A 24,344-nucleotide genomic window follows, 5' to 3' on the forward strand; every position below is an offset into this window, starting at 1 on the left:
ATACGTCCATATTTCATACGTCTCTTTTTTGTAAAATTACTTTTTAATGTAATAGAAATAACAATAGCAATATGAAAACATTAAAAATAATTAAAGGGTAATTTTCGAATTGTTCGGAAATTAAAAAAAAAACAAGTTTGAGAAAATGTAAAAAAAAATTGCTCACACACAATTATGCATAATTTTATATATAATTATACATAAATAATTTTTTTACTCAAACTTGATTTCTTTCTAAAACAAATAGTATAAAAATTACCCTTTTAATTATTTCTAATGTTTTCACATTACTATTATTATTTCTATCACATTAAAAAATAATTTTACAAAATTTTACAAAAGGAAGAGGGATGCATGAACATGTATGGACATATTTCATATATGATTATACATGTTTATGGATATTTATATATATTTATACATATTTATACATATTCATGCATACAAAAAATTTTTTACTGAGTGAGTGTAACATGATATAAATTTCACAGTGCATGCACAATAAATTCCATATACAATAAGAAGTATCCAGGATTAAGTTTATCCCAATCTGTTATTACTTATCCATTTTAAGGCAATGGATATATGGAATGCTATACATACAGATATCCGTATATTTTTAATAAATTGATGCATATGCATCTATAGATATATAGTAATTAATAAAATTACACATATCCATTGCCTCAATAAAAACATTAATTTATCACTCACCAATCCGATGCGCAACAGCGGAGTTATATCAGCAAAGTACGTCGCTACGATGATTCTGTAATAAAAAGAATATGAAATCCAAATTAAAACAGAGTAAAAAATCATTTTAAAAAAATTTTTACTAAATGCAAAGTTCTCTTGAAAATAAAATCATATAATATTCAAAATATATATTTTTTATAAGCATCGAATTTTTTAATTCACCATTCAATTTTATTTATAAAAATAATTAGTAATAAAAATAATTTTTTTAAAAATACATATTTATAAAATTTCAAAATAATTTTAAAATAATCCTTTTATTCTAATTATAATTTTTAAATCATTAAAATGAAACTACTCAAGAATAAATTTAACAGAAGAAAGATACTGATGTTACATAAGTAAAAAAATAATATTTACCGCAAGGTTGCTCCGCCGGTGCCTGATGTCTCTCCCAGACCTCCTCCTCCTCTCAGAATAGGGTTGACATCCTCTCACACAGGACACTCGCGTAAAACACTCGCGAATAATGCACTATAATCGCGCGCGGACTATAACTTGAGTCCGATAACTTGACCGGCACTCCCGAAGCAAACGCGCGACGCGACGAACCGGCTGCGGTTCGTCCATTTTCAAGTAAATCGGCGACGAGGGTACGTTAGCTTCCCCGTTGGATTTTTACACGAAGAGAACGATTTTACTCAATATCTAAAAATTTATCTAGATATATCATTCAGATAGATCCGAAAATTTTTAGATACTTGAGAAAAATCATTCTTTTCGTATAAATATCCTCTGGGTACTAAGCTCTCCCACCACGTCAAGGTCGTAAGAGGGAAAATATAATCTGAAAAATGTAATATATAAAAGTTATTGCTATGCAATCGATTAACTTTTAGAAACGAATATCAAATACACATCTACAATTCGTTATCATTGCGAAATAAATTCAAAACAAATAAACGGGTTGAATTTACAGATGATTTCTGTAAGATATGATTAGAGTCAATGAAATAAGCTAGAGATTAATAAAAAAGAGAAATGTTTCTTTTATTATCGATAAATAATTTCAAAGTTACATTTAATTTAGAAATCGGATTGTATAACAAAAGGTGCATAAAAACAAAAAATTAATTAAATTATTAAATTATAGATATTAATTGTGAAAGAAGGAATTGCGTTATTTGCATGAGATTCATATTAACATTGCTTTTTTATGACTCGTGTGATACCGTTCGTAGCCGAACCAGATAAGTAGCGTGCCGCTCTTCTTCACATTTCTTTTTGAAACATATAATAATCGCAAAAAAATGCTAGATATAATACAAAAGGTTGTATTTTATAAGTATTCACATAATACGATTACTAGTATGATTAATTATTCATTAAGTACAACGTTTCGTATTATATTTGGCAGCCTTCACGATAAGATTTCAAAAAGTAATGAAAAAGAGTCGCACACGACACAACTACCTGCTTGTATGAATCTCGATAAGAAAACAATTGCGATGTAACTACGCGTAAACATGACGCGCCGCTCCGTGCCACCCCGTGCTATTCTCACCCCAAGGTCGCGCGCCAACGGTCTAATCATTCAAATATTAACGAATATTACGAAGTAAAATATTCTTTATATTTTTTATGTTCTCCGATTAATGAAACAATTTATATGTGTCTAATTTTAGCGATGCGAGTCGTTTAATGTGATATCATAATTATATTGTGATATACCGAGGAACATATTATTTCCCTGATGAAAATAAAAATCAGAGCGTAAGTCGAATGTAATGGGAGAGTAACAGAAGCATAAACGAAATTTCTAGAAGGCGAAAATTGGAATATCAAAACGCATAAATGTTTCTTTTACATTTCATCGTTCCAATTTTCGCCTTCTAGAAATTTTGTCACGCTTCTGCTACTCTTCCATTACATCCGATTTACGCTCTAATTTGTATTTTCATCAGGGATGTAATTTAAATATAATTTATCTGTTATTTTTCTCATATTAAGAATGCGAAGTAATACAAAAATGACAGAATTATACAATTCAAAGTGATTAAAAGCCACTATTTGAATAATAAGAATCTCATTTTTATATTGTACATGTGAGAACACATGAAATATCTAAAATATTCATGAGCTGTGTATGTACGTAATGAATCTAACAATAAGAAATAAAGCAAAACCCGTGCAACAAAACCTATTAACCCTTAGTATACTCCTTAGTTTTAGGCAACCATACGTAATTCGCGTTCATAGATATCTAATTTTCAATAATTAATATGCGACACGCGGAGCGACTCGTAAAACACGTCTGTCTCCTTCCGAGAACGCCGAACGAATGCCAAAGTGATGACGTAGTCAACCATCGCGCCGCGCGGCACGCTCCCCCACCCTGTCGATACGTCCCCTCTCACTCTTCGACCGACGCTCCGTTTCATTGTACGCCGTTCGGATACCCAATTGTCGCGTAAAAATATTCACAGTTTATTCAATTATTTATATTTTACGTGATTTTGACAAAGGAGTATCATCGTACTTTGTTTGTAGCATCTCTGGCACTTGTTCAATCTTTATTACATAGTTATTGCATAGTTCTTTTAAACATAATTAGTAATTATTCGCGTGAGATATTATATCTCAATTTCATTATTCTTTTTAATGATTCATACTTAAATAAAGGTTGATAAAATATTCTAGATATGTATGTGTGTGTGTGTGTTGTGTGTGTGTGTGTGTGTGTGTGTGTCTGTGTTCTTTACATACAAATTTCCTTAATATTGTGTTAAACAATTTGTGTTAAATACAGCTTTGTGTTGCTAAATATCTTGTTAATCGTTATTTAATTTTCAGTTAATAAATTAATTTAAGACACTATTAATCCAAATTATTCTGTTTCTTACGTATGATGGCTCGATAAAATAACATGTAGGAATTATTTAAAATAAAAAATATAAAATAAGTTCCAGACATTTATTTAAATTTTTATTCAAAATCGTAGGAATCTGTAAAAAACAGATACAATTTGTTTAAAATAAAAAATATAAAATAGTTTCCGGAAACTTACATAAAATATTAAATAAGAAATAAGTCAGAAGAAAGAGTGTAGTTATTTAAAATAACTAATGAATATTAAATAACTCTTTAAATTTTTTTATTTAAAAAAAACAATAAAGATTTATTTTTAAGATATTTCATAAAGAATTCTGAAAGATATCTTGATTGGACTCGTAGAGAATCTTTTATTTCTTTTGACCAGATTGAACTCATGTTTCGTTGCTCCTAGCCAATATTCTAACTTCAAGCCAGAAATCGACAATAAATAGGAGAAATACTCCTATTAATAATTCTATTAATATATATTCTATTAATATTCTATTAATTCTATTAATTTCACTTTACGCTCAATTTCAGCAAAACAAGTCACGTAATCAAAATTCGCTTGATATTCGCTTTTGATCACGTGATCTTTTTTGTCGCTGAAACAGCCGGTTGGAGCGGCTCGTGAAAATGTATCTTGATAGTGCGTTCGGCAATGTAAATCTGAGATGCTAGCAGATGACGAGCTTGATCACGTAATCTTCGAGCAATTCGAGTGTCAAGAATTAATTCCGAATGCTACAGAGCTGTAAACTGTCCTTTAAGATTAAATTAAAAAATGAAATTATTTATTTTTATGAATAAATAAAAAATATTCTATTAATTGAAAATTTCTTTCGCTTTACTAGAAATTGATAATAGTCTTATATACTAAAAATAGATCATTACACATGAATATAGCAAATTCATATGCAGGTGTGTTTTCTTAGAAGAAAATATTACATTGCAATAAACTTCTTGCAATTTATAAGTTATATCACTTGATTTATATTCGTTAGAATCTTTAATGTATTATAAAGAGGAAAAGAATTAAAAACTTACCTTTCTCATTAAATATTGTACTTAATGTACTCCATCAATTTCTATTTGATAGCATTATTATAAATATACAGATTATGAATTTAGGCGCCAAAATCTGCATTAGTTCTGCGAGCTCGGTCTTTGAATCCGGAGTGGATCGAGCAGTTTGATTGGCTCTAGAAATGTTAATATCGAACATAGATGAGATAACTTGTAGCAGAAAGACGCGAGTTGCCGAACGATTTGCAATGTCAAACGCATCTCTAGTATCTTGTTGCTGTCTTTGGCCAGACTCTATTTTTCTAGGGACTCTAACTACGCCTAGTCTTAACTAGGCATAGTAAGTTGGTATAAGTGGGCACGCATAATCGTGGTGAGTTTCCTTTCAGATACGCGTCGAGGTGAGAACGTACCGTATGTGTTACATGTGTTGATTTGAGATATTTTCGCAGTTGAGGTTGTTTTCTGTGCGAAATATGTCACGGCTCTGCGCGGCCTAACAACGGACGGTATTTCGGTGAGTCGCTGTGCATATTATAACGGAGAACTGGTATCAAGAGTTTGACGGGTTTGACGTTACCTTGTAACCGCCAAAACTGTAGACGGAAACGCCATCTTGTGCATTGATGTTTATATTTTCATAAATCGAGCAATATTCATTGTTGACTTTTCATAAACATTTATGGGTTAGATTGCATGTCATTTGACAATGCAATCAATTACTGATCTAATTCTAAATTTCTTCATATTCATATTAAAACGTAACGTTTTACTCAAAGAGAAACACTTCACTGATGAATTGGGCAGGATGACATTTATTAAATGTTTCCTTTTTCTCTAACTGTATTTCTTTTGCACTTGAACTGAAAGTTTGATTTAATTAACTAATTCCATCTTTTTACAGATCAATACTAGAAGAATCTAAGAATCATGTTTTATGCACATTTTGTATTGGCCAAAAAAGGGCCTTTGGCCCGTATATGGTTGGCTGCTCATTGGGACAAGAAATTAACGAAGGCACATGTATTCGAGACAAATATAGAAAAATCAGTGGATGGTATATTACAACCAAAGGTAAACATTATCTTATCGACCAGATCTGACAAAATTCTGTGACATATCATTAAATTCTGTTTATGATATTTCTAATAGGTTAAAATGGCTTTAAGAACATCTGGCCATTTATTACTGGGAGTAGTACGAATCTATTCAAGGAAAGCTAAGTATTTATTGGCTGATTGCAATGAAGCTTTCGTGAAGATTAAAATGGCCTTTAGGCCTGGAATGGTAGATCTGCCTGAGGAACACAGAGAGGCAGCTGTAACAGCTATCACCTTGCCAGAAGTGTTTCATGATTTTGATACTGCTATGCCTGAGCTCAAGTAAGATAATCAAGCTTTTGTAAGAACCATGTAGTAGTTTTTTAAATATATGAAATAATATTTTCTTTGCAAAGATGTTTATATCAAAATTCAATTTTTAATCTTGTATATGTGTGTGTGTGTATATATAATGTGTGTATATATATATAATGTGTGTGTGTATATATATATATATGTATATATCTATATACATGTATATGTGTGTATGTATATGGCCCATGGCATACAAAATACTTCAGCACTAAAATATAAGCAGTAAGGAAATCAACGAATGTTGAATTTGTTTAAATTTTTTTTGTGTACCATAGACCTAACAATATTTTTAAATATTTTATATAAATCTTGTTTTCAGAGATGTTGATATAGAAGCTCAGTTTAGTTTGAATCAATCTAGAGCAGAAGAAATAACAATGAGGGAAGATTATGGCAGTCTGTCTTTAGTTACACATGATCAGGGCTTTGGAGACATGAGTTTTGATGCTGAGCCACCAGAGTTACTACGACATGGCAGTGGCATGGAACCTTCTTTAGATCAGGTAATTTAATATCATACTTGTTCTTTTTAATTTTACTTATTTAATTACTTTACTTTTGATCACTTATACTAAATAAATAATGAGTAAAATTAAATATATTACACACATTATATTATTATATAATATTTCACACATTTTTGAAGAAGTGATTATATGATTTAGAATAATATAAATATTACAAGTAGCTAAACAATCTTTAAATATAAAAATATTATGAAAAGTATATAAAAGTTGTAAGTAAAACATTTATAAAATGTAATCAGTTAATCCATAGTTCTTTGTTCATTATCATATATATATATATATATATATATATATATATATATATATATATATATATATAATATATGTGTACGTATGTATGTATGTATGTATGTATAATGTATGTATAATTAGCATATATGTATGTAAACTTTAAGAAATGTTTTAAAAATTTGTTCAATTTTTGTTAAATAAGCTAAAAATAAATGAATTAGTTTTTGATATTTTTAAAAAATAATGACATTTTAAGATATTAATTGCTTCAATTTGATTTTAGAGTCACATGTTATTTAGTGATGGCCCAGGAATAGAGGCGGCATTGGAACAAAAGGAAAAAGAGCCAGTTGCAGGGACATCCGCTACAACACAACCCATGGACATAGATACACCCATTAGAGACGATGGTTTTGGTGGTCATCTTGGTCAAGATATCATATGTATGGTCAAATAATTAATATTCTTTTTATAATTAGATCCAACGATCTTTTATAATTATTGTTAATGTTTTAGCGGGAGGTCTGTTTGAAGGTGGTTTATTTGATGAAGCTCCAATGGGTGAAGTACCTGTACCTGAAGTTAGTTCGATAAATGAACAACAGGAAACGGGAGCGGTTACTGGAACTGCTGCTTCTGTGCACGATGAGTCTGACGAAGATATGGGTGATCACTTTGGTGGACCAGCTTCTCCAATGGGAGGCATGAGGTATTTATCATTCTTAAAAAATTATAATAAGATTCTAAAATATGCAATCATAAAAGAAAAATTAAGCAATAATAGTTGAAGCATTATTAATTAGAACATAAATATTTATTTAATCTATTCAATAACCAAACTTTATTTACAATCTTAAATCAAAATTTGTACGTTTGCCTTTTGTCGATAAAAATATTTATTAACTAAACCAATTGATTATGTTTTAATCTTTATTGCTAATTGTTTTTTCTTGGTTTAATATTGCTTTCATTCTTGTTTGTATATTTTGCTGTATACAACTTTAAAATTATACTAATACATTAAATACACTATGCATAGCTCTGATGGCTCTAGACCAGCTACACCAGCTGCAGTTGGAGAGGAAATTGAAGGAAGAATTAGTGTTGCCAGTCGGCGCTTTACACCAGCCCCACCAGTTATACCAGAAGAACATGCTATTGATAACATAGAAGAACCGCCACCTATGCAAGATCAAACTACATTATTACACGATGAGGAAGAAAGCTTCGCGCTAGCTCCAATTGATGCATCTGCTTTAAAGGGTAAATTTTTTTAATTTATCATTGACATACATATTTATGTCTCGTAACTAACAAAAAGTTATCGCTGTTTCTAGGATTCACAAAAGCCAAACGCAAACGCAAACTCATTGTCGATGAAGTAAAAAATATTTCTGGTGAGGAAATGAAAGCGCAACTATCTGATACTAGCGATATTATCACGACATTAGACTTGGCACCACCTACGAAAAGATTAATGCATTGGAAAGAAACAGGTGGCGTAGAGAAACTCTTTGCTTTACCAGGAAGGCCTATCCCGGCTCGTGTTCTATTTAAAGTAATAATATTTAACATTCTATGATTGTTTGAATAACAATAAGTTTTGAAAATTATATAATTATATAAATATTTCATTTTAATTATTATTAAACAGAATTATCAGAGACATCTCACCAGCAAGTCTTACGATCATGAAGACTTCGGGCGACTTGGAACTGACGAAGATGGAATGTCCTTAGAACAAATGAGAGATGCTCCAGAAGCAGAAGTAGCTTCTTTTGAACAAAGTCTTCTCAATAAACGTACAGGACGAAAACGGAAAGCACCGCAGGATGATGAAGTTAGTCATTATAAAAATTATATTAGGTGTTGGAATTAATTCGTAGCGTTTTTTAATGAAAGAATGTTATTTATTTCACATGAGCATTAAAAAATACATTAATGAAAGTACTTCCCATCACTTGTAAAACGCTACGAATTAATTCCAACACCTAATAATAAAGGGAGAAAGATAGATTCTTTTCTTTAAAAAATAAAAAAGTTGGCAGAATTTTATTAGAATGTTATAATTAATATAAATATATTGTTACTATGTTTAGATAAGGCAACCTCCTCAACCAGCTCAACCAACTCCAGTAGAGATTAATCAACCAAATGAATCGGAAATTCCAAACATAATCGCTCAACAGAATCTTTCTTCAGAATCATCTATGCCACCCGAAGTATCTTTACCAGTAGAACCATCGGTTTCCGACATAAGCAGCATTGTGCCTTCTGGGGAACCATCAGTTATTGTACCATCAACTACCGAAACGCCTTTGCTCGGCTCGGAAATACCACAAATCGCACCAGCTGAAGTTAGCTCGATACTTGGCACACACGAAGAGCAAGTGCCATCAACATCAGCACAGGAAGAAGCCGCCACTATACAAACATCTGATATGCCACAGATGGAAAATATGGGTTACGATCAAGTAAATAGAGAAACTTTCATTTTATGATAAATGCATTTAAAAAATTAATAAATACGTCCTTGCCTTGCAATCATTACTTCAATGCTTTTTTATAAATCTAGAGAACACTTGTACATTTAATATAGAAATTTTTATTAATGCTGTATGATTTCAACAGGCACAACCACAAGTTTCGTATATGGGTTATGACGAGCAACATCCTCCAGCACATACGCCTGGTGCAATTTCCGAAAGAGGACCTGCCACGCCGTGGAACCACGAGGATTATGAGTTTCCGCCATCCGTGGGACCTGTAATATACTTTAATATTGTTCAAAAAATTATTTTATTGTGCATTTATATAAATAAGATAAAATTTTTATTTTGTACACGTCTCTATTAGTTTTATTAAGTTTTAATAATTAAGTGGAAATTTTTTTAAATCTATAAAGAACATTAATTAATTGTTTATAATATTATTATATGTTTTTTTTAGCAAGAAGAACAACAAATGGATGAAACTTATGAACAGTTTGAAGAACGCGTTCTTAACAAGAGAGCGGCGCATATGTATCATGTTATTAAAAGCAAATTCGATACCAAAGATAAATTAACACTATCGGAGATGGCATTTAAAAATAATCGCAAACAGGTTGGTCTTTTGAAAAACTATATTCCTATGGCTGTGTTTAGCAGAAAAAGTTTTGCGACTGTTGTCAAATTTTTAAATATAATTAATTTTACTTTTATTCTTAATCTCTTATTGAATATAAATGTATAAACCAACCATATTACAGAATCTCACAACCGTTGTAAAGTTATTTTTTCTGCTAAACACAGCCAATATATTTATCTCTCTGATATTTAAAAAAAAATAATTCTTTCTTTACAGGTTGCACAAAAATTTTATACACTATTAGTCTTGAAAAAGTTCCAAGTATTAGAACTCAATCAAGAATATTCATATGCTGAGATTATAGTCACAAAAGGACCAAAATTCGAAAATCCTGCATTGTAAAGGTTTATGCTCTCAATTATAAAACTTCGCGAATCTTTTTCGATGAAGAAAGGACGTTAACATCTATCTTTATACATACAATATCAAAATAACATTCACATTTTTCATGAATAAATCCTAATTAATCTTAATCCGAAATTATCTTAAATTGAAAAGATTCGTTGATTTTAAACACAGCATGGTTTGTGAGAAATAAGGAAATATCTGATGATTATTTATTTGTTTGGATCCCCTGTCTTGGAAAGATGCATAATGAATATTAGTTATTGTGAATATTAATCACATTGCATTCCGTTTTCCACACATATCTATCGTGTGCGTGTATATGTATGTACACACACACACATACACACACACACACACACACACACCATATTGATTGCTTTTTTTAAATAAACTTAATCATATTAAATTTTTGTATTTAGAAATTGATTATGTCTTACATTATTCATCAATCCGAACAGGGTTTGTATATAAACATAGTAAATAACTAAAGAATATTTTACAACATATGTATCAATAACTTAAATCTATACATTGCAAAAGGTCCAAAACTACAGGTACACTCTGACATTACATATATAAATTTTGATATAATTATATATCGATTTTTATTTAAAAATATTTAATACAATATTAATGCAGTTAGATATTTCTAAATTTTCAATATATAATATTCAGGAATTAATTTTCCGGGAATTTATTTATAGTACTTATATACACATTTATTTATAACTCAAGCAGTTATTAATGGAAAAATCAATTTAAGTATTTGTGAATAATAATTTTATGTATTATTAGGAAGAATATATTTTCTACTCATATATGTATGGAAAAAGCAAAGGCTCAAAAAGGTATGAATTTTTGTAAATTTTTTTTTATAATTTAATTCATTTATATCATTTGAAATAATGATTACGAAAATTGCTATTGTATCTATTGTTTGTATCTTTCTTCAAATATGTTAAAAAATTTAATAAAAAGATATCAAGTGGATAAGTAACTCAATAAAATTTTAACATAATACGAACTATTTTCGGAAAGAAAATAGTATGTGTACTATAAATTATCAAAGAAAATTGTTTGATAATTTATTATTGTACTTGTATGTCTATCTTATGATGTACAAAAATGTTATACAAACACAAACAATATATATATTTTAACGGACTAAATATTTGTTATTAAAATTTGGCGATAGATAAGATGATGAGTTTACATTGTAAATAAGCATATAATCAAGACAAAACAAATCATTAAAATATGATTGTAAAAAATGATTTCGTAATGTGTCAATAAGTTTAAAATTAGTTAACTATCACAATGTAATAAATATATTGTAAATAACTTCTATTTAACGTATCATGTTTATTGAGAAAATAAATATCGTTTATATGTAACATCGTTTATAAACGATATTGAACCTACTAAACATACATATCATATAATACTTAAAACTGTTATTCTCCATTATTTTCCATTAATGAACTGTCAAATACATATATCAGATAATAATTTATAAGTTAATAGAAGCGTTTCTTTATAATTATTTTTATCTTTTACACATGCGTGATGCTATAAAATAGGTGTTTTCCAGCAAGAACAGAGAAACATGAATCATTATATCCCTGTTTGTCAACATTAAACAAGAATGAAATGATTCATTGTCTTTGCTGGAAAACACTCAATCTAAACTTAAAACTTATTACTTTAAATATTCTATAACAAAATATTCACATTTTTTATTACCGTATGTAGGATTTGTATGTTAAACGCAATTTTATGAAGAGTGACACAAATTTAATATTGATTATTATTTATATAATAGTATACATTACTTATTATTATATATTTATATAATATTTTATATTTTTATCCGAAATGAATTTATAATATACGTGCGTAATACATATGCTTTAAGTCATACTGATTGTTAAATTACACAGACCTTTGAATAAGATTGGTATAATTAGACAGTATGAAATACATTTTCATTATACTGTAAATACTATGATTAAAATTTTCTTAAACATAAAAGTTTATTCATATAATTCAAAGAAATGTAAGTTTAAAAATATCCTAGTTTTTAGTAATAAATACAAAATTAAACATTTCTCCTATATGTTCTTTTTAGCACAAATATCATATTTTATTATGGTATTAATGTAATCAAATAAAAAAAAATGTAACATTATATTATGAAATAGCTTTATTTCTTAAGCTTTATCAGCATTTTATGCATGTGCAAACTGAAATTGTGTACATGCAACATACGAGCAGCAAGATTTTAAATCTTTATTATCGTGTGATATTTATATATATGCAGTGAAACATTTACAAATCTTTTACATTTTTTTCGTATAAACGCATTGTATTCAACATAATATGTAAATGCACATTTTAATTAATCTTCCAATTCACCGGCTTCCATGGCGTCTTGATAAGATTTAGTTTTCGAACGCTCAGGGTCTAGTTTAATCATATCATCGATTCGAAGGATGGTTATGGCTGCTTCAGTGGCAAATTTCAAAGATTTAATTTTTGAAATGGCTGGTTCTAACACGCCTGCTTTTTTGTTATCTCTTATACTTCCCACGAGTAAATCAAGACCCACCCTACAAAAATATAAACATAATTCATTTTAATATTTTATTTTATATAATAAACTAAAAAAAAAGAAGACAAACTTACCACTTCAAGTCAACAAGATCTGGCTTTGTTATACTGGAATTATGATAGGCTCGAAGCTTGGCGACAAGATCGGTTGCATCTTGTGCAGCGTTTACGGCTAATGTTTTTGGTATAATTAGTAAAGATCGAGCAAATTCCGCTATAGCCAATTGTTCTCGGGAGCTCTATAATATAAAAATGTATTAGGTGTTGGAATTAATTCGTAGCGTTTTTAATGAAAGAATGTTATTTATTTCACATGAGCATTAAAAAATACATTAATGAAAGTACTTCCCATCACTTGTAAAACGCTACGAATTAATTCCAACACTTAATATAAATATCCTGTGAGAGAGAGAGAGAGAAAGGAAAAGAAATTGATTAGATAAAATTCAGAATTTAATGATACCAATGATGTTGCGAAGTTTTCTAAATATATTGAGAGTGCTGCCTCCACGCAACCTCCTCCTGCTACGACGCTCTTGCTTTCCAAGACTCTCTTGACGACGCATAACGCGTCATGTATGGAACGTTCCATTTCGTCACAGTAATAATCGTTTGGTCCACGTAAAATAATAGAGCTCGCTGTACGTGCTTTTGGCCTTAAAATAAAAAAGAAAGCTAAATCATGCTTTTATTGTTATTTTCTTAATACTATGAAACTCTCAAAAAAGATCAATGCTTGACTTGAATTGTAAAATTATGGAATTAATTAATTGCACTATATTAGTAACAAAATATGTACCCTTTGATCAAAATAAGCTCATCATCACATATCATCTCTTGCACTACTTCGGCAGCCTCCCCCAAGAAACTGGCATCAAAACTCTCCTCTCCTTCCATATTAGTCAGCGAAGTTAGAAATTGTGCGCCTGTAGCTTTAGCGATTCTTTTCAGATCAGCTTTTTTGCATCTGCGCACTGCCATGGTTTTAGTCTCCACGAAATACTATGGAAAGATCAAAATAAATATATTGCACTCTAGAACTTATTACTTAAAATATGATTATACCTTTAAGCATAAATCGTCAATGCCACCAGATAAAAGAATGACATTAGTTCCAGCAGCAAGAATCTTCTGAATACGTTCCTTGGTAATATCTGCCTCACGTTGACGAACGGCTTCGAGTTTCTCTGGATCTGTAATAAGTACTTCGACGCCCAACTTCATTTTTGCTTTCTGCAACGAAAAGTCTAGACATGCGATTTTCGCATTTGTTATCCTCTTCGGCATTGCTTGAGATGCGACGGTACAGTTCAAAGCATATCCTTGAACTAAAATCGACTCTCGAACACTTTTTCCGTGTGCTTTCAAAACATTGACTGCTTTAACAGGATATAAAAATCCTCCTTTGCCATCGCTAATTTTTATCGCGTTAGCAGCATCAACTACCATATTGCCAAAGAAATTGGCATCACTAATTATTAGTTATAGAACATATTTTAAATTATTGTTTTTACTAAATATCGAAAACAAATTGCAAACAAGGACTGAAAATAACATTAAAAGGATACGCTCCAATAATTTTGCTTGACATAGATGTTTTTGCAACATTAACTAAGCAATCCCTTCCAAGTTCATCCACACTGACAGTAAGGTGTTCTTGAATGTATTTGCATGCTTCTCTGAAATTGATTGATCATGTGTAAGTTATATAAATTATAATTTCTTTTTTCCTCTTAATAAATATCCAATATCTTTTGTTAATAATTTAATTAATTAACATTAATCAAAATTAATTTTATATAAAAAATAAAAAGGTAAAAAAAATGAAGTGGGATATTTACTTGCAGGCAAGTCTGTAGCCACTAATGACTGAAGTTGGATGTATCTTCTGTTTCACAAGTTCATCTGCATTTTTTAAAAGCTCAGCTGCTACTATGACCTTTAAATATAAAATAACATATTTTATATTAAATATATATTTAATTGTAAATTTCCCATTTAACACAAATATAAATGAATCACTTACTACTGACGTAGTACCATCTCCAACCTCCTCATCTTGTAACTGAGCTAATTCAACTAGAACTCGTGCAGCTGGATGTTCAACTTCTAACAAACGTAAAATAGTTGCACCATCATTGGTAACAGTGACATCCTGAAAAAAATCAATTAAATAATTAATGTCATAATTAACATATTTTAAATCTTTATATTTTATATATTTTAAAAGATATAGAAGCTAAATACATACACCAATATCATCAACCAGCATTTTATCTAAGCCAACCGGACCCAAAGAACTTTTAACTATATTAGCGATAGCACAGGCAGCCATAACTGAAAAAGACAAATAATATGTTTACTTCACATATTTACAGGCATTATATTATATAGGTATATAAACTATTTATTATTTATATAATTAATTTTTTAAATACTATACAAAGTTGATTTATGTTCCTAAGCATACCTTCTACTTAGTGCTCATAATAATTACTTGTCCTTGTTAAATATTCAATAATAAAAAAAAGGATGAAATAATTCCAAGAGTGTTGTTAGCATCAAGTGAAATGCACTGCTTTCATTATTATCAAGATTTATCATACATTTATTTTTAAACCTAATATTTGATAGAATCATAAATGTATCACATACATAACTATGCATGTGCAACGTCTATGTTAAGTCATTAATTTCTTGGTTACTATCAATTACCAAACGTTCGGTACGATTTCATATAACGTATAAAATGGTAGTAACAATTAATTGTTGAAGAGTCGATACTAATATTTACAATTTCGTTTCGTGAATACATACATTTTGACGGAAAAAACGACAAAACACAAAACTTTTCAAGAACTACGGGACGATATAACCAAACTTTGTGGGCTGATCAATATTCGTACCATTTTGTGTTCGTACTGGTGCTCCCGATTGTCGGATGCCTCCAACAGCTAAAGGACTTGCTACCGTCGACATTTTAAAGAAATTGTTACCTCGAAACGACGTAAGTACAAAATCACGTTGCTCGTAATGATGACGCTAAGAAACCAGAAGAACAACCTAAGAAAACCTGCGTTCAAAGACGAATGACTGTCTTAGACGAATAATGACTGTCAGCGCCCAACTTCATTTCTTACTTCCTTTCCTTTTATGGTCAAATGCTACATCGACAACTATTGGCCACGCGTTTTATCCTCCAACGTGATTGGCAACCAGTTGAAACGAATTGGACCAAAAAGTGGAGCACTTTGCTTTTATTAATTTCGAAAATCATGAAAATTAAACAATAAGAATGTAGCATAAAAGAAAATCAAGGATTTAATATTTAATTTTTTAATTATATTAGAAAAGTTAAATAAACATCGACTATTCCGAATAGAAAATAGAGTTGCAATCGAAATTCAAAAGAAACGAATATTTTTTGTTCCGATTCATCAAGTTCAAAATGAGTTACCGCGTGTTAGAAGTATAATTGCATGTATAAAATCTTATGATCACTTTATATTACACACACACACACACACACACACACACACACACACACACACACAATTTTATTAGCAGGTATATACATATATATTCAGATATTCATATGAGAATGTTTATATCCTTCCTCATTCTATAGTGAGAGAGTAACAATTTATGTAAATGGCATGAAATAAAATAAAGAGATATTTAATAGAGAATTCTACATCTAATCGTAGACATAATATGAATGTTTATAGATTCGATTCGCTAAGTTACAAATAATTTTCACTCACTTTTGTTACTATCAATATATTTCTACTTATGTCTCATTTATTTATAATCTCTTTACAATTCATCCTGTCTTATTTTTGATTTGATTACAATTTCTCTTGATTTATCTCTAAAAATTAATATCAATATAACGATCCTTCTGTTATTCACAAATAAACGAGATTCTTTTTATATTACGTAAAACTTTCGAAATCACGAAATATCATACTAATTGTTGATGTAATCTTAATAAAATTGACAATAAAATACAGTACATAAAAGAAGTAAGTATGATTCAGTACTTATACAAAAGAAGGAAAATAAATATACAAAGAAAAGCACTAACGAGCTTACAAGCATACACATATAGTCCATCTTAGCTTTTTAGTCTGAATATAATATATTTAAAAGTTATGATAGATGCAACAATTCGTCGGTGGTATCGATAAATCGTTTCGTTTGTGAAGTAGGTAATCTAGCCGTATTATTATGAAGTTAGTAAGATTTTTGATGAAACTCAGTCATGAGACTGTAACGATAGAATTAAAAAATGGCACTCAAGTCACCGGCACAATTACAGGTGTTGATGTTGCCATGAACACACATCTAAAAACAGTAAAAATGACAATAAAGAATCGTGAACCAATACAACTGGAAACCCTTAGTTTACGGGGAAACAATATAAGATACTATATTTTGCCTGATTCATTACCATTAGAAACATTACTAATTGATGATACACCAAAGGCTAAAGCTAAGAAGAAAGAGGTGCTGCCCGTGGTAGAGGACGCGGCGCCAGGGGCGGTAGAGGTGGCAGAGGTGAACGAGGGAGAGGCAGGCGATAGTGACATTCAACATATTCTTCACATGTATTTTCAACATACACATTTTCTATCTTTGTGAAAAGAATCATTATTCTGCTAATTTTATCAAAACGAATCTATGCGAAGCTGTTTTCTTGATATAGCTCTATAATAAATTTCAAGATAACGTGGACATCCATTTTTAACAGATTTAAATGTAGAGCAAAGTACATTATTGTACATTATATATGTACATCAAATTGTACCTTACATATGTCTATTATTAAGAAAAATGCGGAGTAAAAGTTAATTATAATACTAATTATTTCATTCTTTTTTGCTTTATCAGATGATTTTTAAGAGCTATTTGTTTCTCTCTAAAGGATCGCTTTACTTTTGTTCTTAATTTCTGCTTTAACATTGAAAATGCTTTTCCTTTTCTCTTCTCACGATTTGTAGTACTGGATAATGGATTTTGTCGCCGATCCTTAAAACCGAATTTGTCTCGTTCTTTTTGCCCCTTCTGTAAATTTAATGATGCTGACCTGAGCTATATTATTCTCATACATTAAATTAAAAGAATTATTTACACTGGCCATAATCTGTTAACTTATGCCATAATTTGTAACAATTGATTAATCATAGTCGACTATTCTTCTTTCATTCGACTGTGACTGTCAATGCTTAAAGATTACAGCCATAAATAATCCTTAACACTTTATACGTACCTTAACAGATTTCTGTCGGGCAGCCTTATCATGCTTGCGTTTCTTATATATATTTTCTATATCGCTAAGTTTTACCAATTCTCCTTTATCTGTCTCTATTTGATCGTGCGTTCTCTTAACGCTACGTTTAATGTATGTTACGTCTTGCTTTGCTAATGCGACATCAATTTTTCTGAAATCCTTATCTGTGAGCAATCTTTCTGTAGATATCACAGATGCTTTTGTTTTTCTCTCTGCCGTTAATTCTTCATTTTTTTCAGATTTAAATTTTGCTTTCTTCTCTAATTTTTGTGCCTTCTTTTCTTGCTTTGTTAAAGCGTTTTTCTTTTGCGAAATTTTATTTGTTTTTTGTTCTCCGCTATCCGCTTCACAAGTATTCTGCGCACTATTGTTCCCACTATGTGATAACGTCAAAGTTTTATCATCCTTATTTTCGCTAATGGAAGATTTCGTCGATTCATTAGTCAACTCGTTCTCGTCGATTTCCTCGTCACTGATTTCTTCCTCACTGATTTCTTCGTCGCTGATTTCCTCGTCGCCGATTTCTTCGTCACCGATTTCCTCCTCATTGTTTTCACTTACGTCGATCCACTCGTCATCATCCTATAATTGAATAGATTTTTATATATTATAACTTTTATCAAAAATAAATAATTGGAAATATAATTGAATGTTTTCACTTACTTCTTCGTCGCTACCACTGGTCTCTTCGGTATTCTTAGCAGGTTGATTGTATAAAACTTCTGCTCCTGGTACAAACTCGCTTGCTCGAATTTCACCATATTTGGAAGACTTTATCATAACATTAGCTTCTGTAGGACGGCCTTTGTCTTTTTTATGTAATAAGTCGGGCATTATACGCCTGAATGTTCCAATTAAAGAATGCGCTGCCATCATAACGGAACGTTCTTTATAATGCTTGTAGCGTGTTAAATCCTCAAGTAGATCCTCATTCATGGCCAATGGACATCGCGTACATATTTCGCGTACAGTATTTAAACTGGAAATATATTATAAATAAATAGCGAGATATAAACAACGCAGTATGCATATTCGCAACAAATAAATTATTAAAATAGATTTACATACCCGATAGCCATCACATCCGCAGAATTTCTTTCCGTTATGAAATTGTTTGCCAACGTCTTCAAAACGGGTTCTAACATATCAGGTGGTACTAATTCATGTGAAGCCTGAGCTATAAATTGTAAAAGTTTCGTAACCTCTGAAAAAAAACAAAAACAAAAACAATATCTAAATAAAGTTACGTAAATAAAGAAACTACATATTTTTTGCACAATTCAGAAATAAAAATTGATAAAGCTTGTGTAGCAATCAAGAAAATCAACAGTAATACATACCTTAAAATATTAAATAAAGACAGATATTTATTAAAAAATTTAAATATTTTGCAATTAGACAATTAAAATTATAATAACTACGTTATATTATTAATCTTACCTCGTTGATGAGGCTGAAGGAATCTTTGTATATACGGATAAAAGTTCAAGAGAAATAAACTGTGCAAGCCAATAAGTCTAGACACAACATCCAGAGTCATAAGTTTTACTTCAAATCTATCATTATTTTTTTCTATCTGCTTGAATAATTTTTCAGCAAAATCCTGTGGATCGTGAATTAGATGCAATGCTGAAAAATTATATTGCGGCGCTTTAGATTTCTTCTTTTTAGCTTTCTGAAAAATACATTAAAATTAGAAGTTATGGTTTATATTTTTTATAAATATCACGATGAATTCTGTAATATTAAACTTACCACGAATGATTGTTTAGCTTTCTTTAATTGCTTCTGACGTTTCTTCGTTTTTTTGTTTACTTTATTAGCCATTATAATTTCCTTCATACTTGGCTCATCATCTGAATCACTGTCATCACTTTCTTTTTCTTCCGAATGAGTTCCCAAAAAAAATTTCAAACTAGCAACCATTACTTTTGTTATTTTCGAAAAGCAACCTGTTGCTATAACATTGACAGTCTTGACGTCGTTCCAAACATTTTTATTATACAATTCTATCATAATATCCACAGACATTTTCGCGGCTCTGACATTAGGATCTTTTAACATAGAGAACATAAAATTTTGTAACACTGTATTAACTTTGGCATTTTTATGCTTTGCATTAATATTTTTAATGTCTGTGACAACATGCGTTTGGAGGAATTGTCTCAAGATTTTATCTTGACATCTTAAAAGTTTAAAAAATAAACTGAGAAGTGCAGTAGGTTCTAAAAGGGATTTGTTGCGTAGTTGAATCAACGCTTTACAAAATGTCTGTAAAGAATATAATTATAATGTAGTAATAATTACGCATTCATATTTGATAGCATAATTTAATTTCCATGTATATTATGCTTACCATTCGCATTTCATTGTCTAGTATGATGTTATGAGTTTGTAATATATCGATAATCTCTTGAGGATATGTTTTCAAATCATTTGGATAACAATGAGCAACCTGTAATAATATGCATACAAATATATGTATAGCGTCCATTTTATTGAGTGATTTCTTAAAATTATAAGAATAATAATTGTGCAGTTTAATTATAATGAATTATTATCTATACAATGCTGTTATGTACATTATTTATGTATTTATGTATACAATCGAGAACTATATTTTAATTTAAACATTTAAATATTAACATTGAAAAATAAGAAATGTTTAAATAAATACAATGTACACGTTCATAAAACTTTTAATAAAAAAAAAATCAAATTATCATATCAATTTACATACAAAATTAAATTTCTCATAGTTTAAATTTATTTCATTACATTACAAACTATTACAAATTTCATATATATATATATATATAAATAAAATCTTATTCTAACATAAAAATCTAACATAAATACGTAAGTTTTTTTTTCTTTATTACTTAAGAATTTTTCGTATAATAAAACATTAGGCAAAGCTGTTAGAAATAAACACACACACAATTAAAACTATAACTAAAAATGAACATAAAAATTGTGTATATGAAGCATGTTTAAACCATATTCACGTTCAAGTAATTCTTTATTTCAAAGCCAACCGTTTTAGCTACAACAATAATAAAGTCATGACTTGCACAGCACTTGAATTTTGTTTCATTCAACTGCGTAATGTTATCTCCGACGATAGATAATAAACCAAGCTGGCACATGGTAGAGATTTGAGCGAGTAAATTAGCATTGATGTCTACTTTTTCATCGAGAATAGCGCAAAAGATTGCGAGCATTCTCGAAATAGTAAATACTCGACATTTCTTTTCCGCATCTTTTCCCGTTTTCTTAATTGATCGTATCTTTTTTTTTCTCTTACTACTTTGCTTCATAAAAATATGCTTGTCATACTTAACAGGATTATATGAAGCTAAATACGCCGCGATTAGCATGTATTTCGCGTAAAACGGTAGTTCAAAACTCAGAGCTAGTTTTGTTGTTGACTCAATTTCTCGAGACATTTGATAATCAGGTTGCAAAAAATCACTCGTAGAAACTCTAAGGTAAATAATTTCCAAATTAGATCTCAAAGTAGCAGAGATGTTCCTCCATAGTGCAGTAACGTTATCTGGCTCGATTCGCTTACTTTCAATAGGTTCTACATATTTTGCAAAATTTATTTTAACCATATGCCGAAGCTCGTTTAAATCTCTACAAAATCGGAAAAATACAGAAAGAAAAAGATTCAAATAATTCTTATAAAAATCTGTATCATAATTCATTGGCTTATCTAATAATAACAATTGCGCTAATTCGTCCTTCGTATATTGGGGAAAATAAATCTTTACAGGCCTCAATGCGCCTATCTTATTATTGAATTTATCCCAAACAATCTCGCTTATCAAAATCGTACATATATTAATACCGGCTAACTCTCTGAGTCTTAAGATCGCTGGCAAAAAAGTCACATCAAAATGCCTTATCTTATGACATTTATCGAATACTAACACAATCGGACGTTTATCATTGCAAGAAATCTTTTTAAGCGCAATTATAAAATCCATAATATTGTCGCAGTTATGTTTCAATTGTGTGTCACCACTTGATTCTTTTATAGATGTGACTAAATCATCCAGGATGTAATTATATATGTGTTTACTACCTAAATGTTCTATACAATTAACATAGCTAACATTATACTTTAAATAATTGAGCAAACTTTGTATAATTAACGATTTTCCAGTAGCCATGTGTCCATAAACGAAAATGCTCTCTGGCATCGGTTCATCTGCTGTGCCGATTAAAGAATACAGCCGTGATACAATTTCCTCACGGCATATAATGTTATTTTTTCTTATCCTTTTTAAATATTTTTCCATGATTAAACCTTAAAATTACTCGAAAAATAAAATTGGAGTACAATCAGTTTTTATCAATCAATTTTTAGTATATATATTTTAATTTTTAGTTGATTATGTCACACACACACACACTTATCTGACAGATAAACAATTAGCTTTGATAAATTAGTTCTTATAATGGACTTAAGATGATACTTAAATTTAGCCAAATCGCATATATTTTTATTACTGTTTGATTTAAGCTTAATTACTAATGATTTAAGGATGTATATGTGCTAACCTGAGCCAAGAAGATAACTAGCTCATCGAGACTTTTGTTAAATTGTGTAGGTTCCAGACGGAAAACTTCTAGAATAGACTTATAGTGCAGATGTTGCTGAAGAAACTGTAATTAAACATATTATGTTAAATTATACATTATACATTTGAAATAATCTTGCGGTTTTCTTTCTTTATGCAACATATATACAAGAATACACAGGGATTGTAAATTATCTTATTTTTAAAATCCTTATTTTTAAAAGAAGAAATAACTAATCATTATGAGAGAATGTAATAAAGCCTAGCAAAACATGGGAACTAACAAGAAAGCATCTTTGTTACAAAATCTGGTTTTATGCAAACCTTCAGCTTTATGAAAAAGAAATCAAAACTAAGCGCAAGTATGAAAATAATGATGTTACTTACATTTTATCAATACAGTATATAGTAAAATAAAATTACATAACCAAGCATTTCATAAACGCATATATTACAAAAAAAATTATATACAATAAAGCAACTAATACAGCAATGAATAATAAAATATAAAACAAAAATAAAAGTATTGCTCTATGTGAGAATATACAACTAATAATAAAGTCGATAGATTATGTATTCAATCCCAAAGCTCAACCCACGTATGTTATGGATTTATAGGAAACTGAAGAGTTAAAGCAGATGAATCATAATTTCTTTCGGGAATTCATATTTCATTTACATTTACAAGATACAAGAATATAATAATATAAGGAATATATTAATATAAGAATATAATGATATAAGGAATATAAACAAGGATATATATATATATAATATAGAAAATTAAAACACAAAATATATAAGATTTACCTCTTCCTTGTAAGACTCCGGATCACGTTTAATAAGATTCTGCAATTGTGGAAGATTATCTGGTAATTGATTGTTATGTCTCACCATTTTTAAAACCTATACAAATAAATAATTATAATCATTATAAGGAGAAAAAAAAACGCAATAAGATTTAACGAAACACGAAAAGCAATGAGAAAAGTATCTTTATTAGTCAGATTCTGCATAGACTTTCGTAGCTTTAACAATGAAATGGTAACTACTCGCGCTATCATTTTTTTATTATTAAAAAAGCGCAAGCATGAAAATAACGATATTGTTTTTATACATACGTTCTACATGAGTTTCAATGGGTTTCTATTATTTGATCCTTATAGATCGTTTCAGTCCAGATTTTCAATGAAACGCTGCAATCTTATTCTATACTCATTTGTATGCCAAACATCAAATTGTAGCTTTCTAAATCTTAACAATCTCATTTACTGCACGAAATCTTGTAACTCCCAATTCAATAAATACCGTTCCTTCTTACTCCACGTGCAACCAAAGACTGCGTTCAGAAATATGATCCGGGTACTCCTCAGGTGTCATATCATCCTTGTTTAACGTTCGATAAACAAGGATGATATAACATCCGGGGAGCATCCAGATGGGAAGACGCCATTTGTAATGCACCGATGAAGTGAATAGGAGCACCGACGAGAACTATCAAACCGGTTCTACATTAGTTGCAAGCTGATCGGAAGTTTGTTGCGACAGCCAATATGATGCGTTGATTTCAAAATGCAAGCTTCAGATTGGCTGTCGTAACAAACTT

The 24,344-nt window shown here is 29.9% G+C and overlaps 5 protein-coding genes across 5 annotated transcripts; 2 read left to right on the plus strand and 3 right to left on the minus strand.

The window, feature by feature from the left end:
- Nucleotides 1-4,948: 4,948 nt before the first annotated feature.
- Nucleotides 4,949-12,354, plus strand: vtd (RAD21 cohesin complex component verthandi). The gene is made up of 13 exons (XM_011062838.2): nt 4,949-5,113; nt 5,501-5,670; nt 5,749-5,978; nt 6,331-6,514; nt 7,053-7,212; nt 7,286-7,478; nt 7,809-8,032; nt 8,107-8,327; nt 8,424-8,609; nt 8,869-9,243; nt 9,401-9,535; nt 9,719-9,874; nt 10,115-12,354. Exons 2-13 carry the CDS (start codon nt 5,527-5,529, stop codon nt 10,238-10,240), a joined length of 2,334 nt encoding a protein of 777 aa, XP_011061140.1. The 5' UTR covers nt 4,949-5,113; nt 5,501-5,526; the 3' UTR covers nt 10,241-12,354.
- A 77-nt stretch (nt 12,355-12,431) lies between these two features.
- CCT1 (chaperonin containing TCP1 subunit 1) lies at nt 12,432-15,976 on the minus strand. The gene is made up of 10 exons (XM_011062839.2): nt 15,763-15,976; nt 15,108-15,193; nt 14,883-15,011; nt 14,698-14,795; nt 14,425-14,535; nt 13,922-14,327; nt 13,656-13,858; nt 13,320-13,512; nt 12,932-13,095; nt 12,432-12,855 (listed from the first exon to the last, which is right to left on the minus strand). The coding sequence occupies exons 1-10, from the start codon at nt 15,833-15,835 to the stop codon at nt 12,645-12,647; spliced, it is 1,674 nt and encodes a 557-aa protein (XP_011061141.2). The 5' UTR covers nt 15,836-15,976; the 3' UTR covers nt 12,432-12,644.
- A 131-nt stretch (nt 15,977-16,107) lies between these two features.
- On the plus strand, nt 16,108-17,517 carry LOC105150041 (putative small nuclear ribonucleoprotein Sm D1). The gene is given in 2 exon segments (XM_011062843.2): nt 16,108-17,357; nt 17,360-17,517. Coding segments are annotated over 2 exon segments (354 nt in total). The 5' UTR covers nt 16,108-17,086; the 3' UTR covers nt 17,443-17,517.
- Mys45A (SDA1 domain containing protein Mys45A) lies at nt 17,443-24,195 on the minus strand. The gene is made up of 10 exons (XM_011062842.2): nt 23,860-24,195; nt 23,549-23,644; nt 22,719-22,823; nt 20,506-20,604; nt 19,905-20,420; nt 19,590-19,824; nt 19,218-19,353; nt 18,813-19,128; nt 18,129-18,731; nt 17,443-17,923 (listed from the first exon to the last, which is right to left on the minus strand). Exons 2-10 carry the CDS (start codon nt 23,633-23,635, stop codon nt 17,723-17,725), a joined length of 2,298 nt encoding a protein of 765 aa, XP_011061144.2. The 5' UTR covers nt 23,636-23,644; nt 23,860-24,195; the 3' UTR covers nt 17,443-17,722.
- Orc5 (origin recognition complex subunit 5) lies at nt 20,833-22,815 on the minus strand. The gene is made up of 2 exons (XM_087403839.1): nt 22,719-22,815; nt 20,833-22,464 (listed from the first exon to the last, which is right to left on the minus strand). Exon 2 carries the CDS (start codon nt 22,454-22,456, stop codon nt 21,143-21,145), a length of 1,314 nt encoding a protein of 437 aa, XP_087259965.1. The 5' UTR covers nt 22,457-22,464; nt 22,719-22,815; the 3' UTR covers nt 20,833-21,142.
- Nucleotides 24,196-24,344: the final 149 nt, after the last annotated feature.

This window comes from Acromyrmex echinatior, chromosome 3, assembly GCF_024713525.1.
Source record: "Acromyrmex echinatior isolate Ae372 chromosome 3, ASM2471352v2, whole genome shotgun sequence".
Lineage (NCBI taxonomy): Eukaryota > Metazoa > Arthropoda > Insecta > Hymenoptera > Formicidae > Acromyrmex > Acromyrmex echinatior.

What these genes read in the sequence shown, in the direction of transcription:
- Orc5 (XM_087403839.1), bottom strand. Translation starts at nt 22,456, where the DNA reads ATGGAAAAATATTTAAAAAGGATAAGAAAAAATAACATTATATGCCGT.
- Mys45A (XM_011062842.2), bottom strand. Translation starts at nt 23,635, where the DNA reads ATGGTGAGACATAACAATCAATTACCAGATAATCTTCCACAATTGCAG. An exon ending in CGGAGTCTTACAAGGAAGAG is followed by an intron (nt 22,824 to 23,548) that starts GTAAATCTTATA and finishes GTTTAATTACAG; the next exon opens with TTTCTTCAGCAACATCTGCA. An exon ending in TAGACAATGAAATGCGAATG is followed by an intron (nt 20,421 to 20,505) that starts GTAAGCATAATA and finishes TATTCTTTACAG; the next exon opens with ACATTTTGTAAAGCGTTGAT.
- CCT1 (XM_011062839.2), bottom strand. Translation starts at nt 15,835, where the DNA reads ATGTCGACGGTAGCAAGTCCTTTAGCTGTTGGAGGCATCCGACAATCG. An exon ending in TCAAGCAAAATTATTGGAGC is followed by an intron (nt 14,328 to 14,424) that starts GTATCCTTTTAA and finishes ACTAATAATTAG; the next exon opens with TGATGCCAATTTCTTTGGCA. An exon ending in GAGCTTATTTTGATCAAAGG is followed by an intron (nt 13,513 to 13,655) that starts GTACATATTTTG and finishes TTTTATTTTAAG; the next exon opens with GCCAAAAGCACGTACAGCGA.
- vtd (XM_011062838.2), top strand. Translation starts at nt 5,527, where the DNA reads ATGTTTTATGCACATTTTGTATTGGCCAAAAAAGGGCCTTTGGCCCGT. An exon ending in CGGCTCGTGTTCTATTTAAA is followed by an intron (nt 8,328 to 8,423) that starts GTAATAATATTT and finishes ATTATTAAACAG; the next exon opens with AATTATCAGAGACATCTCAC. An exon ending in AAGCACCGCAGGATGATGAA is followed by an intron (nt 8,610 to 8,868) that starts GTTAGTCATTAT and finishes TACTATGTTTAG; the next exon opens with ATAAGGCAACCTCCTCAACC.